General features: G+C 37.7%; 1 protein-coding gene across 1 annotated transcript in view; it reads right to left on the bottom strand.

The window, feature by feature from the left end:
- Positions 1–16,973, bottom strand: part of LOC104547925 (estrogen-related receptor gamma) — a gene marked incomplete at its 5' end in the record, with an annotated part of 50,306 nt that overhangs the window by 32,604 nt on the left and 729 nt on the right. Inside the window, one exon of the mRNA XM_010193831.1 lies at positions 13,285–13,446. Within this exon, the coding sequence (XP_010192133.1) occupies positions 13,285–13,446 (162 nt within the window). The remainder of the gene's footprint in view (positions 1–13,284; positions 13,447–16,973) is intronic.

Below are 16,973 nucleotides of genomic sequence, written 5' to 3'. Positions count from 1 at the left end.
GAAAGAGAGAGGAAGAATGCAGCAAGTATTAGGAAACTTTTGGATTTCAGTCTTGCACATGCACAAGGTGCCTGCACTGGGAAAGCAGGTAACGTGTCTCTTTCTGTGCCTTTTTGTGCACTGATGGAAGTGATGTCCTACAGCATTTCAAGTCATTTATTGAAGTTTGGTGGCAGTAGTGGGAATGTTGTTAAGGGAAGTAAAAAAGGCAATGTCCATTTGAAGCTTGTCTGTGAACTTTGCATGAACCGCCAGGAATAATGTAGTGTGATGACAAGCCAGTTATACCTTCCACTAAATTTGCTGTCTGGAATGAACTGAAATAGTGTTTGGTTTGTGTAATTACGTCCATCTATCTTTATATTCCAGCGGCATATCGCAAATTGAAAATACTAAAAATTGACTGTTGGTTCTGATATTTAATGATTGCCAAAGACAAGACGATGATTTATTGGTTACTTACCGATGTGACACATTTGCATCTTATTAGACGGAGATTACTATTCCTTAAAATGCGGACGAGGCCTGATCATGTCTGATGGATTGATTTGATTTGCAAATGTAATCAAACTAATAAGAGGGAAAAAATGAGCAATAATGCCTTGTTTTTCAACTGGCAATCACTCCCCTGCCAACAACGCTGATATCCCTGACTAAGCAGCCTTCACACAGTCTTCCTGTCTCCTCAAATAAACAAAGGGATGCAAAGAGCTTGATAAGAGGATAACGAGCCAAGTATGGATATAACATGGAGCCTGTACCTCAGCACTGTACAAATGTATCAATGGGAGAGAGGACCAGGATAGGCCTTACTGTGCCTTCAATTCTCAAAAAGTAGAGGGCAAATAAAACAAAGAGCAAAACTCAATGATAAAAAAGCCTTTACTGAATGAGGGGGGAAAAAACTTCATAAGAAAAGTGGTTTTAACTTAGGGAAACCCAGCAGAACACCCTTCACCAGTATGAAAGTTAAAGAATAAATACCTGGAGTTCCTCAACCTGATGGGAAGTTAATTGCGGAGTGTAGTTTGGACAACATGATTCAAGCACGTGGGAATCACTGTCTGCAGCCACAGCATCAGAGAACCTATTTCCAAAGCCATGCTGGATGGTGTTTTTAAATCCTCTCAAATACTAAATGCAAGCTTTCTGTAGATTTTTATCTGCACCATATTGAGACCATAAACAGTTAAATAATATATTTCACAATAAACATTCTATCATCCTGACCAGATGCTGATGTTTCCATAAGGGCTGAAATATGGTTCTAGATAAGAGCAAACTCTTATTCTGCTTACAGTAAATGACCCTAATTCTCCACAGTAGGATTCTCTTCCTTGTGAATAATAATAATAATAATAATAATAATAATAAAGCTTTGTGCAGGAAATTGCACCAAGTCTCCCTCCCCCATTTAAACAAAAGTGGTAAGTCAAGCAGGAGGCAAATAATAAAGCTCTGAGGTCCACACAGGTTTCAGATTGTGACCTACATATTTAGGGATTGATCGAGTGAAATAAAGGCAAGTCTTTCTACTAGCCTAAATAGATTTTCATATAGAGCTTTACTAAAGAGGAAGGTTTGAGTGTGAATGTTGACAGCTGAGGAAGTGATCTTACAAATATTTGGGAACACAGAGAACTCTGCACAATGGAAGCGTCTGTGTAAATAATGTCATTGTACTATTTAAATATTTTCTTGACTGATTGCTAATTTGCTTCACTAAGGGACATCTGATAATGTAAAAAAAAATAATACTTACTTTAGGGAACAGCTATTATGAAGTGTCAGGTTAAAAACAAAGTGGAATATATAGCTCCAATTATCATGCTCAAAGACCTCAAAATATTTTCATAATTTAAAGTTTTACAGCTCAAGTAATTTATACTTATTTTAACAGTAGAAAAGCATTCCGGTCAAATTCCAATTAAATAATTACATTTTGCCTATCTAAAATTCTCACTGCATTTTTAATTGGATAGGACACACTTCACTGCTTCTCCTAAATTGTTTAGTGTTGCCATTCAATATATAAATAGCTACCACTTTCCACCACAGAGACAGTGCACTTGTCCCCGTAGCTATCGATGGCAGATTCTAGTTTACCTGTGTTGGCTGCAGCACTGGAACTCGAGACCCACAGCAGCCTGGGTCTCTATCTTTCCTGTCATAAGCTCTTTTTAGATGTGCTTTTTTCCTCCAAGCAGGTTCTCTGAAAGATTGTATGTTCACCACTGATGCTGCCTTTTCACAGTTACGAGTATGCAAATATTCCCTGTCAACACTCTCTTCTTTTGACTTTACTTCCTGAAATGCCTACTTAAGCCTCTTGTCAGACACTGCCCTCTGTAGGTTTATGATGCTGATGGAGTCATCCCGCACAGCACATGCACTGTTTGTCCCCAACTTTACCTGCATTTGCTGTCTAGTGCCTTTATGAAACACCCAATTTCCCAGTGGCCTTTTGATTATAGAGACCATGGCGTGCTTCATGGATGAGGATTATAGTACACAGTAAATTACTCATCATCACTGAAGAGTTAGGCTCAGTCCTGAGATCACTGTGAACTCCAAATTTGTGTTGAATATATTAAGCAGCATTCAGCACAAGTCATTAATGGTGTCTGGAAAATGTTCAGTAATTCAAAATGCAAAGAAACTCTTCAAAATAGGCTCCTATCAATTTCACTGAATGGTGATCATCTGGAATTCACAACATATATCGCATGTTAAAGCTGTAGATGAAGATTCACTGACTGTGCTCCTGAATCAACACAATGGTTAACTTTATCTCTGGGAAACCTCAAAGTAGTAAAAAGTGAAGAATGGATCACAGAGTAGAATGGCCTTCGACAAGAGACCGATATGGGGAAAGACTCAAAATTCTTCTCACTGCAAGCACAGTTAATTAATGAAAGACACAAGGGTCACAGTAACTTCCATATGCTACCGGATATAGCTTGAATCATAGCAAGTTCATAGTCTAATGCCTGTCCATTAAGGCAGGCACAATGCTGTAGCATAGTTATAAGAAAATCTCTGTCTAGGAATACACTCTGCAATCTGCTAATGTCAAGATATATTTATGCCAGTAAGTGCAGCTGCTTCTTTGAACAAACACATGGGCGGCAGCCATTACGTGATAAACTGTTCCCCTTAATCTCTCCCACAGCTAGATGGACACAAACTGCAGGTTTGCCCCCACCTCTTCTCCACCCTCATCACAACTCTCCACCATCACGTTCTCACGCATAACACGTTAGGACCTAGTAAGTTAGCTGACTCTGCTTTTCAAGTGCCATTTCAATTGAACCTGGAGCCTTCTGTGTCTGTCGCTGGATCTCATTTTAGTATTTGATTTCACCTCTACTGTTAATACAGCTGATTGAAACTGATGGTGCACAACATGGCAGATAAAACTATCTCGGGGAGAAGGTACAGAGCTATACTGTGAAATTTCCACTCGTCTGTAATGTGTGCCTCAGGAGTCTGGGGTGGAAAATCCCTTGGGCAGACTTTCTCATTATACAACATGTTTTCAAATGAAAGGAAGGTTCTGTGCTTTTTTTTCTCAGATTGAAAATTATCCAAATATTCTTGCTTGCTACACAGTATTAAACTTGGGGACGATGAACTACAATAACATGGAAAACTGACCTAAGAGTTACAGCCAAGTAAATGTTCCATCTAAGTAATTAAATACTAGAGCACTCAGTATCTGCATTCTTTGGGTTCTGCCTCCGATGTTTCTTGGGATTCTTCCTCTACATATACATGTGTATGTGCATAACTTGAGCATTACACAATAAAAAAGCTTACTAACAGTGAAGACATGAGTTCATAAAGCTCTTGTATGATCCAGCTGATGCAGAAGGTGATTACTGCAGACTCATTTTTAAAAACTGCTGATTCGGTTATCAGGCTGGATCGAGCCTTACCATTACAACCCAGGTGCTCTCCTGCTATCCCTACACTATATATAACCAGGCCCAGGTCACCATGTGTCCTGCCAGAAACGTGCTGACTGGCTAAGGGGGCCTTGCAATTCAGGTAATTAATCCTATTCTAATGTAGGTTAAGCAGGTGTGAAGCCAAACTCATCCAGAGAGAAAGTAGAGGCATCCTTAGAATTATAGTATTTAACCAGTCTCCACTGACTTCAGGAAACCAGACCATCTTGTGCTGCTGACCCAGTCATACAGGTGGAGATCTGTCTGCTCTAAATCCAGTCTGAGCAACTGGCTCTTTTCCCCCTCCCTCCTCCCATCCCGGATTTACAGTATCAACACATCTGACTGAAAAGCTGCTCTTTTCTTCCCCACCCAGAACAAAGCAAATTTATTTTAGCTGGAGGCTAAGTCAGATGAATACGTCACCTGTTTAGTTTAAAATGGGCTAAATGGTTACCGTAAGAGGGCTATGTTGCTCTGATTTTACTTCTGCATTCCCAGCATCTGCTATGATCCTTTCACAGGCCAATTTAAATGACATGTAATATTCATGATCTTGTTTCCAACAAAGCCTTCAGGAATTTTAAAAGTGACAAAAAAAAAATCTTTGTTTGGATGCTCTTTAAATTCTGAAAAAAAGTCTTATTTTTCTAGAGGAGAGGGCTCCTGTAATTACAGAAGTGATACTTATTGAACACAAATGATAGGCTTAGTTCTGCAGCATTTGCCTATTCTGCAAATTCCTCACCTAGAGAATTATGTCAAGATTTGTTCCAACTTTCTTACTGTGTTTCTGAGCAAGTTATCTTCCTGACTTGTGGCCACCCATTACTTGTAAGAGGTTGGCCATCCTTGAGGTATCAATTGTACAGTTTGGCAAAGTCTGGGGAAGGACAGCCCCTCAAAGACTATTTTGGAAGTTCAAATTCTTTCATATAATATGCTCTTAAGTGGCAGTCTTTTAATATGGTTGGCATTGAACTAAATTATGGGGGTGGCAGTGGAATGACTTTAAAGCAATAACATGCCTGAAAATCTAATGTATCTCCTGTATGGCACTCCAGATGCTGTCCCACTTGGGCCATTTTTGCTGGTCTCAGATTCAGCTTCCTTACAAAAATAAAAGAGAACAGAGACTATAGTAAAATTAAAAAGGTTAAGATACATTCAGACTTCCTACCCTCTGGTAATAAGATTAATTCCTTGCTGGCCCAGAAGAAGGAAAACTGATACTGAGTCATCTGCAATTTACACAGACCTAATCTAGTAAACCCGTTTGTCACACAAGAAGTGGGTACAAAGGTGAATATTGTTGTCCTCTAAGTGGAAATACTTGTGTAAAGCTCAATTCTGCACACTGCTGCAGAGTCCTGAGGTGGTGAGCACACACAGGGGACAAAGAAAACTCGGCTCCCACTGATACACTGACTGCTGACAGGGGCGTTATCCCTTCAGGGCCAGATCCTTAAACAACAGAGGCTGGCACAGCACATTTGACTTGTACACCCATGACAACTGATCCTACCGAAGGCTCTTGGTCTGTCTCTATAGATTAACTGGGCAAACTACCATATGCATTTTCTTCTACAAACTCTTGTAATGCTTGATTGCTGAATAAGACCAATCCATTTCCTATGTCTTTATTTTACATCTTCTTACCCCGTACTTCTCACCAAAAGAACCTGTCCAGATGTGCTAATGGAATGGATTAATATTTTTGCTTTTTTTTCTCTCCTTTACTCCATTCAGCATAACCTCCGAACTCCTTTAAAGATGCAATGGTGTATTTTTGGCCTCACGGTACTTCAGGAATGCAACAATTGCAACTAAGGAAGCAGGCTGTGTAAGTCAGGCTACAAATCATCCAGAGTAACACAACACTCTGGATTTTGCCACAAGAATAATAGGGAATGGCTGCTACATCTTCTTATACTCTTGCATTTAAGAATAAATAATAGCCATTTTTGTTTACAGAAAGAAAATGAAAAGCACTGGCATTCATTACTGTTGATTTGCTCTCCTTTTATTAATCATTTCTTATTTTTAAAGGGCCACAGGAGTGAACAACATAATGCAACGGTAGGAAGATATTTACCAATTTAGCACCTCATTATAAAACTACTCAGAAACCTCTTTGTCTCTCGTTTAACATAATAATTATTAGTGGCAACAAAAGTGGATCCCACACTTGCACCATGATTAGCAAGTGATGAATTTGGGTTGAATATATTGTGTTTTGCTAAGTAAACCTTATTATATCCCAAACCCTCAGTCTAAAAAACATCTAATTTTAAGAAAATAATTTCCACTCCTGTTTAAATGCGTGTTTCCAAATTAACCAGTGATATTCTATAGAAAACTGCCTCTTTTATGCTTGAAGTCTCCAGCTGCCACACAATTTATATCTCTTTCCTCCCCTCTTTGTTTTTCAGCCATTTTCCCTGAATGTCAAAGTCAATTTAGTGCATTTCACTTTGCTGAATAAATCAGAGGCGAAATCCTTGCTAAAAGTGAAAATTTGATTTGCTAAAAGGAGCTTAGGGCAACTATTAATCAATATATCCAGAGTGTCAAAGCTAAGGCCATGATAGACATGCATTCATTTGGAGATTGGTTGAGGCAGATAAAGGGAGACACTGGGAAAAAAAAAAGTGCAACAGCCAGATAGCATAGTGTGTATGCTGGGGGCATGGGTGCGGGGAGAGGGATGTTTAAAAGAAAAAAAGGAGACTGTTACTTCGAAGGAAGAGGTGAGTACTTGCATATGAATAAAAGGTGAACTTAATAGTGACATAAAGTCACCGTTTGATTCTGATCTTGAGAGAAGAGGATTTTAATGAAGGAATTTTTTTAAAGTAAAACATAACTGAGCCAAGTTCTTTTGTTATCTGCTAATTCCATTTTTGTTATTGCTTTGATTCTGATTCTGATTACTCTTAAATAAGCTTTTGTAACAAATAGAGATTTTAAAGACAAAACTAGCATGAGTTCCAGATGCTTTTTTAAGAGTCTTACTGCATATTTATTTTATATTGATGTATAATTTGCAGGTGATGAGCTGTCTATATGCTTGTGATTATACTACTTTTCCCTCCAGTTAATGCTAGTAAAAGATGCCAGAAGTGACTAAGCTGGAAACTAAAGGACTCTCTTTACCCCATGACATCTGTTCCTAGTGGTACAGAAACCTCCTCACCTCGCCGTTGCTGTGTGTCTTAGTTGTGAACTGGAACCAGTCTTTTCTGATTTGGAGAAACACTAACAGTGTGTACAGCTGCAGCTGCACCCAGAGCCTACTATTTTGTACTGAAATCTGCTAAAATTTTGCCACTGACTTCAGTAACAGATCCATCAAGAATAGTCTGCCATCATATCTCAGGTGGATATATTACAAAATTTTAAAATAAACAAACAGACCTTTCTGTAACTACCTTTTACCACATTGCAGATCCCTCTTGTGTTCTGAAAGTTCTCAGAGATTGTGAAAGTGTTTATTCACACATCATCCTGGAAAACTCACCTCCTCCTCCTTGTCTGGCAAAATCACTTAAATCCTCTCTGTGATAATATTTTTTTAAAAAATAGGAAAAATTGAAAATGTCACCAGCACTTCAAATGAGAGGATAGATGAACTGTAGGCATTTTAGGCACACTGCCGTTCCATTCTGCTCAGATAAGCTCGAATCAATGTGGTGATCTAAACACTGGCAGTGTCGAGCAGACCATCCATGCTAATACTCAAAAATAAAACCCACAGTCAACTGCTGATTTCCTATATTGTACGAGTTGGTAAGAGAGGGCAAGGAAGTTAGTTTGGAGAAACCTTTTGGCTTTAATCCTACCTGTAAGGCCCAGGGAATGATCTGCCTCAGATCACACATGTCATACAACCTGTGAGTTCAAGAACACTTCCATCACAGGAAGTGCTTGTCTGATTTCCCTAATTAGTGCATGTTTGTAGAAGGAGTTAGAAGAACAACAGATAGTGGGCTTTTGAAAAACAGAAGGCAAAGAGAACTTGCAAAGTGTCCAAGATAGCACATTGATAAAGGGCAGGATGTCCTCATTCCCCAGGAGGCTCAAGTTATTATCACCACAAACCCCTTGGTCAGCACGAAAGAGCTCATGCTCCATTCCATGTTACATGAGCAGTAAACACCACACTTACATGTCCACCTGTCTCTGGAGTGACAGGCACCCTGTGATACAGGGCTCTAAAACAGCTGCAGGAGTCTTCATGTTGTCTGAAATATTCCCAAATTCCACTAGCAGCACAAGGGACTAGAGAAGAACTCAACCTTAGGAGAAGCAACAGTTTTTACAGCAGGAAGCAGCATGGTGCAGACATACAGGGATTCACCTATTTCCCTTGCAGAGCTGAGATTCTGTATTAGCTGCCCCAGTAACAATCCAGAGAAGGGTTTAGGCATATAGGATGCTGGTTATAGATAAAACTTGGGTGATAATATATACCATGTAGTTTCAACATATGATTTCAGTTTGTCTTCAAAGTCCTATCAACATGAATAGTGCCATGAAGTAACATTCAGCATTTTTTCTGTCATTTAAACACCTGCACCACCAAGATGCAGATACATGAACAACTACATGGATGAGAACAGGTACATACAGACCACCTAATTCATATCTGCGTAGTGTCCCATATACGTATGTTCTCATGCTTTCTTGAACATTAGCTTTCTGAAGGTGATTGTGGTCAACTTTTTCCCTGTACTTTTACCTACATAAGGTGGTATTTCTGAAACAGATGAGGAGAAAAGGGCATTTTAGAAATGGCAACTGCAGCAAATAATAATCTTGTTCACTATTAGAGTGTTAAACAATACCCCTGAGAGCTGTTTTGGAAAGGAAAGCTTAAATACTGTCCTTCACAAAAAGTATGCCGGAACAATAAAGTTTCATAAAACATTAATGCTAAAATATTCAAAACATCCTTGGATTTGCTCCATCAAAATCATGTCCTCTTTTTGTTTTAATACTAGCACCAGTGGCAGTAGCAATTTCTAACTATTCCCTTTCTTGAATACTTTTACTGCTAGCAAAACAGCTGAAGACAAGCAGGCTTATTTTACTAAATAATGTAACTAGTTATTTTTGATGTATTAGTCTGATTTACTGTTGCCAAACAAATTTTTCATTTTAAGTGCAAAAAGTTGATTTCTATGGTCTGGTTGATGTTTTTTCATGCATGCAAATTTTTTAGAGAACATTTTGTCTTTAGCTTCCTGTTATGCACATTTTTAAGAGCTTAATGTTTCCTGCCTCCACTTAATATGAAAGAACATTGCACATTTTTGCTGAATGTCAATGAGATAGTTACATTACAGAAATTGTGCCTAAACTACTCTGATGCTGTGACTAGGTATCAGCAGAATTCCACCCCATACTGGAAAAATGTTTAATTAATATAAAGCAGCAAATATAAAATGGAATCTCCCCAAAATGCAATGCAAAGGGTAGGAAAGTCAACCACCAGTAAATATTGAATTAAGCAGGGCTCTCTTATTTAGAAGATTACTAAAAGAAAAGAAAATAATTGAAAGGTCTTGCAGAGGCTTCATAAATACATTTACAATTTATTTAGGTCAATTAATATGGGTTTTGTCTATCAGGCAGGAGGCAAAGCAGCATCAGCCTCTCTCTAAGCACCTTCAGTATTTTACTAACAAAGTTACAGTACATTGGAATATTTTAATCTGACACAAAGAACAACAATAGATCTGACTGCTGGGCTGATAATCTTCTTATCACACCCTGTGAAACCTAGCTCTAATATTTGACTGAGCCTCCATTACTCGGCAACACAGTCTAAAAAGGCCAACAATGGAGAGAGAATGAAGTGGAGTGTGGAAGTACCTCCATATCTACATAAAAGAGATTAGAGGCGACAGCGTTCCATTTTACAGCTCAATCATATTGTGTTAGCATGCGCTTATCCGAGCGCGGATGAAATTGAAAGAGAAATAAAAAAGACTCAGGCAGATAGGAACCAGAAAAGCGAGGCATGAGCAATTTCCAAGGATATAAAAGGATGCTAATGGCAGGGCCCTGTCATTCTTAAAAAGGGCTATTAGGGCACCATCATCTGTTCTTGTGCCCTTACGCTCTTCTAACTAAAGTCAAGCATTTCCTAATGCCATTGTGATCTTTTTCTTCTTCAGATAAGACATGGTCATGTTTCATAACAACACACTTTCCATTTATTTGATTTATAAATGCAAGGAGACTAATTCTATTTACTGATAAAGGCTTTCCATATATATTTTTCTTTCAATATTTCCTTTTGTAGATGGCATAGACTTTTTGTTCAATAAAAGCAACTATTGAAATGTTTCCAATAGCACAAAAACACTAATGATTTTATGAAAGCATTTGAACTTTGTATAATTTTAAAACATTTTTTAGTCTGTGACTGCAATGGGAAATGGTTGGCCAGGGCAGAATGCATACTGCATTGTTACCTTTTTATAGATAATCTCATTAAAAGACTTTCTGTTAGAATAGCAAAAGCATTATTTTGGTTTCTTCCACAAAGACAAATTTTACTTTGAATTACAATGCTTTACAGCTGAGATCTTTATGAGTTATTAAGCACCTGATATATAAGGGCTTTTAATTATACTGAACCTTAAGAAATCACCATAGTAAAGAAAGATTTGCTGATTGCTGCTTTGCTGTGCTAGGCACAAATTCACTACTAGTATAATTAATCGATTCCAAGAGATTTACACCAAGAATTTACTTAGTCTGCTAAGCTACAGCAAACTTTTATGCAATCTGCACCCTTTTCCTACCTCATCCTTTTTCCAATTGTTATGTTTCTGTCTACAGTAACATTTGTTAGGTTAGAAAACAGCCAGCTAGCACCAATCCAGGCTCTTCTACAAGTTGTTTTGTGCCAGACATGAGCTGAGTGTAGGCAGTCCAAGTTCAGCAGTACTCCATCACTCAAAACCAAGCTACAAAAGCTCATCACGTTTGCCCTTTAGCATGTCAAGCCCTTTTGCATTCTGATTTTTGCGATCAAATGCCAGACAACAAGAACATGTTTTAGCACTGCCCTCTGTTACCAGAAGGCTTATAAAAGACTGTCTTTATTTCTTGCGTTTTTTTGTTTTCCTTTTAATTCCTAAGCAGAGTCAGGTGAGTACCTTAGCTACTGTGGCTTTACCATGGCAGGAGTGTTTCTGAGTTTACCCTTGTAATATAAGACTGCCTCATGGCAGAAACGTTCCTCAGCTCGTTCAGATCATAGACTTTAAATTTTCAGAGGCCAGTGTACAGCATCCAATATCTTTTCCACACTAACCGAAGCCATCATTTTAAAGGCTGCTCAGTCTCATCCCTCTGCTCTTCCTGCCCCTCCAGCCAAATCAAAGCTACACAGCATATTCACAAATCAAACTGACAAAAGTTCTCCTGCAACTGCTGTAGAGCATGACTGACTTCTTTGAGAGCTACTCTATTTCGGTTAAGGCGATCTAGGTATCTTCCAAAGATGAAACTCAAACTCACCTATTTAACTCATTTTGACTTAATTTGGGGTGCTTTATTAGCAACCAGTGTAAGACAAAGTAGCTAGTATAATATAGAGTGATGTTTAAATTAGTTTACAATTTGCTTGGGCTCATCTAGAACTGCTCTGAACAAAGCCATTCAGAAATGTCAGCTGTGTTCCTAACCACTGTAACAAATTGTTGCCTGAACGCTGCACACCTAATGACTTCAAATTAGCTTCACTGCGATATTGCCTGACAGTTCGTTACGACTGTTAGCAACATAGCTGGCATATCATGACCAATAAATTGGTTTCAGTGTGGGCTGGGAAAGGGACTTCCATCAATTTGATTAAAGAAATTACTGTAGCATTCAAAGCATAAAGACAAACTAGTTTAAGAAGACAGAAATAAGTTAACTGTACCAGAAAAACATTGCTTGTGATACAAAAGCTTGTTTATACACCATTTGTGGCATAGAGGTGAGAGAATGACTAAATTTTAAGTGTGTCGTATGCTGACTATTTGAGAGCCTGTAGGTTGTTGTCTCTCATCTGAAGTAAAACAACGCTCCATAAATGTACAAATTATTTTATTATTATTCTTTGTTAGTGTTTGTATTTATTGAAGGTGACTCTAAAGCACACATGAGAAGATCTGAGGCCTTGTGCTGGTTAGCACAAGGGGAAAAACCCAGGAAGATTATTTCTTTCCTTTTCTTTGTGATTTCTTTTGATACTAGAAATAAAATATATTTAACTTCGATTAAAAAAAAAACAACTGACTGATTCTTTATTCTACTATTAAGGTATACCAAAATCACATCTAAAATGAGGATGATGATTACTCAGAGAAATTAAAGGTTATCTGTTCTTATGCTCAGTAAGGCCCCACTATCAAAATTAGAAAACTAACAAGCTGACAAAAACACACCAACACGCTCACTCATCTGCTGGACTAGAAAAATACCTCAAAAAAACCAAGAAAACAAAGCAGACCTTTTTGGTATGACACTACCATTCCTGAAAGGTGACAGACTAAGAACGCTCGAGATGGTAAGTTTGTCTGCTAGCCCACAGAGCAAACACAAATACCTCAGCATTAGGGAGAAATAATATATACCTGAAATGTTATCTGAAGAAATCGCTAATCTTCTGAGAAACTGCTTTTGATGACCCCCACTTTTCTTGCTCGCAAGAGTGCCAGTGAGCTTTTATAATATCAACACATTTACATTATGTAGACCACAGCCCATTTCACGCAGACCAAGGAACTACTAAGCTGTAAGCTTTTGGTACAATTCAGTTCTTTCTTCTGAATTGCTCGTACAATTCAGTTCTCACACTACTTCATTCAATGAAGAGAACAATTCCTCTATGGCATGTCAAAATATAACTGAACTTTTTGCACCTCCTGTGGTCAGTCTAAGCCAGTGCTGCCTTTATAGAATAGAGGAACCAGACTTATATTCACCTACTGCTGAATCAGATGAGTACAGAGGAGAGGACTTATGCTAGTCTTCATACCAGGCTAATGCTCTGGATAGCAAGGCAAGTTTATCTTAATAAAAGCAATACACGAAAAAAAAAATTCACTGAGCAGCATGAAAAACTTATTAACGTAGTAACACTCACAGTAACATTAATACTATTTCCAAGTTATTGTATCATCTAACCTATGTTGTATGTGAATAATCTGAGGCCTTAAGAAAACTTCATGGATTATTGTGAGAGAACAAATCATATTTTTTACCAGAACAGAATAACCCATGCAATGATTTCCGTACATCATCTATTTGTAATAAATACCGTATGTACCTGGAATATGCTTAGCCCATCCAATGATCACCACCAGTTCTCTGTCTGCCAGGTCACAAAGAGTGGTAAGTGCTTTGATGTCACTGTCTGGAACAGTGGGGTCAGGCATAGCATAGATCTTCTCTGGTTCAGCCACCAGTAAATGGGAGACAATCTTGTTATCTGTAAAAACGGTCCAGAATTGTACAAGATCATCAGTAGCATCATTCAGCTTTACAAACAGATGGCTTATATATCAAAGTGCACAAGAATTTGTCTTAAGATACTGGACCTACTTAAACCTTCTTGTATTTTACTGGCTTATATAAGCAGTTACAGTACAAACAAGTATGATCCATTAACAATGTTTATCAAGCTAGACATGTTTTTAAGATAGTAAATTCAATGGGATATGAAAATTCATTATCACCTCCTAATATTAGAATACAAACTCTGTAGAAAAATATTCATGCATTATAATGTATTTTGGACTGTCCAAATAGGAAAGTTTTGCTTTCTTTTAATTACCTGCAACCCCCCTGCCTCCATCCCCAAAGGCAGGTGTATTGTTTGAGTGGGTAAACACTGCAGTCAGTCATTGCAATCTGCAACTTCTGACAGTAATTTCAACTACTATTCTTTATTTTAGATGTCACTGTTAAGCTGTTGCAATGAAAATGGTCTCAGGACTTTCTCAGTGCACATTATCCCATATATTATATTATTATCTATATAGCATTTTCATTCATGTGTTTAGTATTATTTACTTTTTCATCCAGTAGACTTGTGAAATCTATTTGGAATAATCAATTAAGTAATAAGGAAAAGTAACGAGGAAAATAAAAAGTGTAGAAGAGCCTGGAAGATTTACAACTGCTATTCTATATTCTATAAGTAGGCTAAACATAAAATGAGGCACAATGGAAACATCTCAACACAAGAGCTTGATCTGTTACTCTGAGAAGGCAGAACTGAAAAATGGGAAAAGGACTAAATCATTAAGCCTCCTAATATTGGATACATTACTATACTTCCCAATATGTTTACATTTCACCTTTCATGGTAGGTGCATTTTGTGACCTCAAATGCACCACCAGAATTTAAAGCCCAAATGGCACTCTTTAGTGAATTTCCAAGAATCTGTCCACTTTGTTAGGATAAAGAGTTATATGGCTTGATATAAATGGGATTCCACTGCGAGAAAGTGTTAAGTATTTTCTGACTGCCTAGAAAAATGTCAGAATTAGTATCATTTTCCTCTTCCACATGGAAGTCGCAGGATAGACCACACTGTCCTCCTGCGGGGAGCTGCAATGGAAGCTGACGGGGATGTGGCTTGCCCAGAAGTATCAGAGAGGCTCTCTACTAGACCATGACAGATTTCCATAAAATCCTCACTTGATTCAGATTTCTGATACTTTACGGCTCTTTTGTGACATGCACCCCCTCAAGTCTGATCTACTGTCTCCACAGTTTTTGCCTTATTCCAAATTTGTATGTCAGACGCTGTGATGATATACATTAGCCCTTCATAAAGTAAGAGCAAGAGCCAAGTGGAAACCATCACATCAGGCATGTTTTATTATGAGGAGATATATTCATGCTTTATATGAACTACAGGAACCAAGCCAACTGAGTAATTCTTGATCTCAATATTCTACTGATTATCAAACTGATTAATGAGGAATTCTATTCTTACTTAAAGATGACAGATGGTAGTTTTAACTTATATTGGCAAACAGCCTTTGCACATAATTTTTGTTGTTTTTAAATAGTCTTTTCATATCCTGTTTATTTTACACATAAAACATCATCTTTATAAGTGAGAAAATAAAACACTGCTTCTTCCCAAATTCCAGTATTTTTTACATGTATTGAAAAGTAAGATAAAAAATTAGAGTTTCTTAATATCAAAACACCTGTAGCTGAGGACCTCAACTTTGTGGATTTTTAACTAGTGATAAATGAATGAAGAAGCACTCATATCCCCAAATTCTGTGCTTTGTTTTGTTTTCCTGGCAAACAGAAAACATGACCAAAGAATCTCTTTCATTTTTTTATTAGGTTCCTCACCAATGGCTTTTTGTAGATTTTTCAGGAATACTGTCCATTTTTGACTGAAGATTCACAAAATCTAAAATTCCTTTTATTTTTGCAATCAACAAGGTCTACAGGCAGGCAGGCCATTAGACTCCATGGTGAAGCTGGAAAATCCAATAAAAGCCAGAAGCAGGTGTAGGAAAGATCCTCCATTTTTTCCCTAGAGTGGGAAAAAGCTACCTATATTGAAGTGTACATCTGTATAGACCACAGGAAAATTTTGAATGTACCCAGAAAGCTCCATCACTCAGGAAACTGAATAGCCACAAGCACTGTTTCTAGGTAAATCTTATTTAATGTTTCCCTAATTAGAATCAATAGTACCCAATTTTCATTCCTGTGCCTTTGTTATGCACAAACTATCAGCCAGGGTCCAGAAAATCTCCCAGGCTACTTCCACACAAAACCGATTCAACTGTTTCAAGTCTTGACACTTATCTGACAGGACTTGAAAATTAAGTTTTATAAATGTTTTTTACAAAAATGTTTCTGATTGGACGAACTAATGAAAATGAAGGGAGGCACTCAGATAATGAGTAATGATTTATAAGGAGGGTAGTTTATCTCAGACAAATGGAGCTTACAGAAATTGGTGTAGTTATCATCTTAAAGGTAACGTAATGCACCACTTTGCAGTAATCTTGGGTTTACACAGAGATTCTTGTGTTTCAGTACAACAGGATTAACCTCTTTATATTAAAGGGCTTGGGATTTTGGGGTTGGATTTCATTTTTTTTTGCCTGCTTGGTCTTGGCTTTTTTGATATGCTAGGCTATCAACATTTCTACTCAATGACAATATCAAGTAAATGAAAAACTGACAATCTGTGCACCCAGGAAAACTAAACCTCTAATGAAATTAAGCATTAGAGTTTATTAAATTTTATTGTATTATCAGAAAGTTTTTATTATAATGTGCAAAATCTGCTTAGTGCAGCCCTAGATTGTATTTGCAGAACGGTGGGACAGCTTATAGAGGCTGAGTAGAAGATGCCAGATTGGACAATTGAAGGAATATAATCAGCATAATGTTTTTTGGAAAGGCAAAAGGAAACTATGCCATATGTTCACTTAAGCCTTAATTTTATGTAAAACTGTTTTTTCTTTGACACAGCTAAAATGCCCTTTCACTTGCTGTTCAAAGCCTGTTTATTTGCTTTCCAGCTCCCCATATGCTCAAATGTATTGTACACAGCACTGTCCCCTACTGGGGAACACGAATGGAAACAAATTCCATTTTCCATACAGCCAGGTATTTTCAAGACCCTAAAACTGACATGTGTGTTGTTTTTTTCTGTCAGAGGCATAGGGGCAGAGGAAATGGGAGACAAGGAGGAGTTTGCCATCCTTATTTCTCTGGCTTATTTCTCTATTTCAGGAGCAAATTAACCTTCTCAGCAGGAGCAACTGGACGTGTGCATTCTCATTTGAATTCAGAAGAGTTTACAACACTGGATACAGTGTGTATGCCTTTGCAGGGTAATACACTAGCCTCTCGCACTACAGCTATAATGCTATTAAATTTACTTCATGGAATTAGTACAGTCGCTGCTTGAGTTTATATAAGCTGCAAAGCAAAACCCCTAACTATTTTTAGTTAATCGCAAAGAG

This window comes from Mesitornis unicolor, unplaced genomic scaffold, assembly GCF_000695765.1.
Source record: "Mesitornis unicolor isolate BGI_N332 unplaced genomic scaffold, ASM69576v1 scaffold1800, whole genome shotgun sequence".
Classification (NCBI taxonomy): Eukaryota; Metazoa; Chordata; class Aves; order Mesitornithiformes; family Mesitornithidae; genus Mesitornis; species Mesitornis unicolor.
Note: the sequence above shows the minus strand (reverse complement) of the source record. Positions and strands in the feature narration are given on the sequence as shown.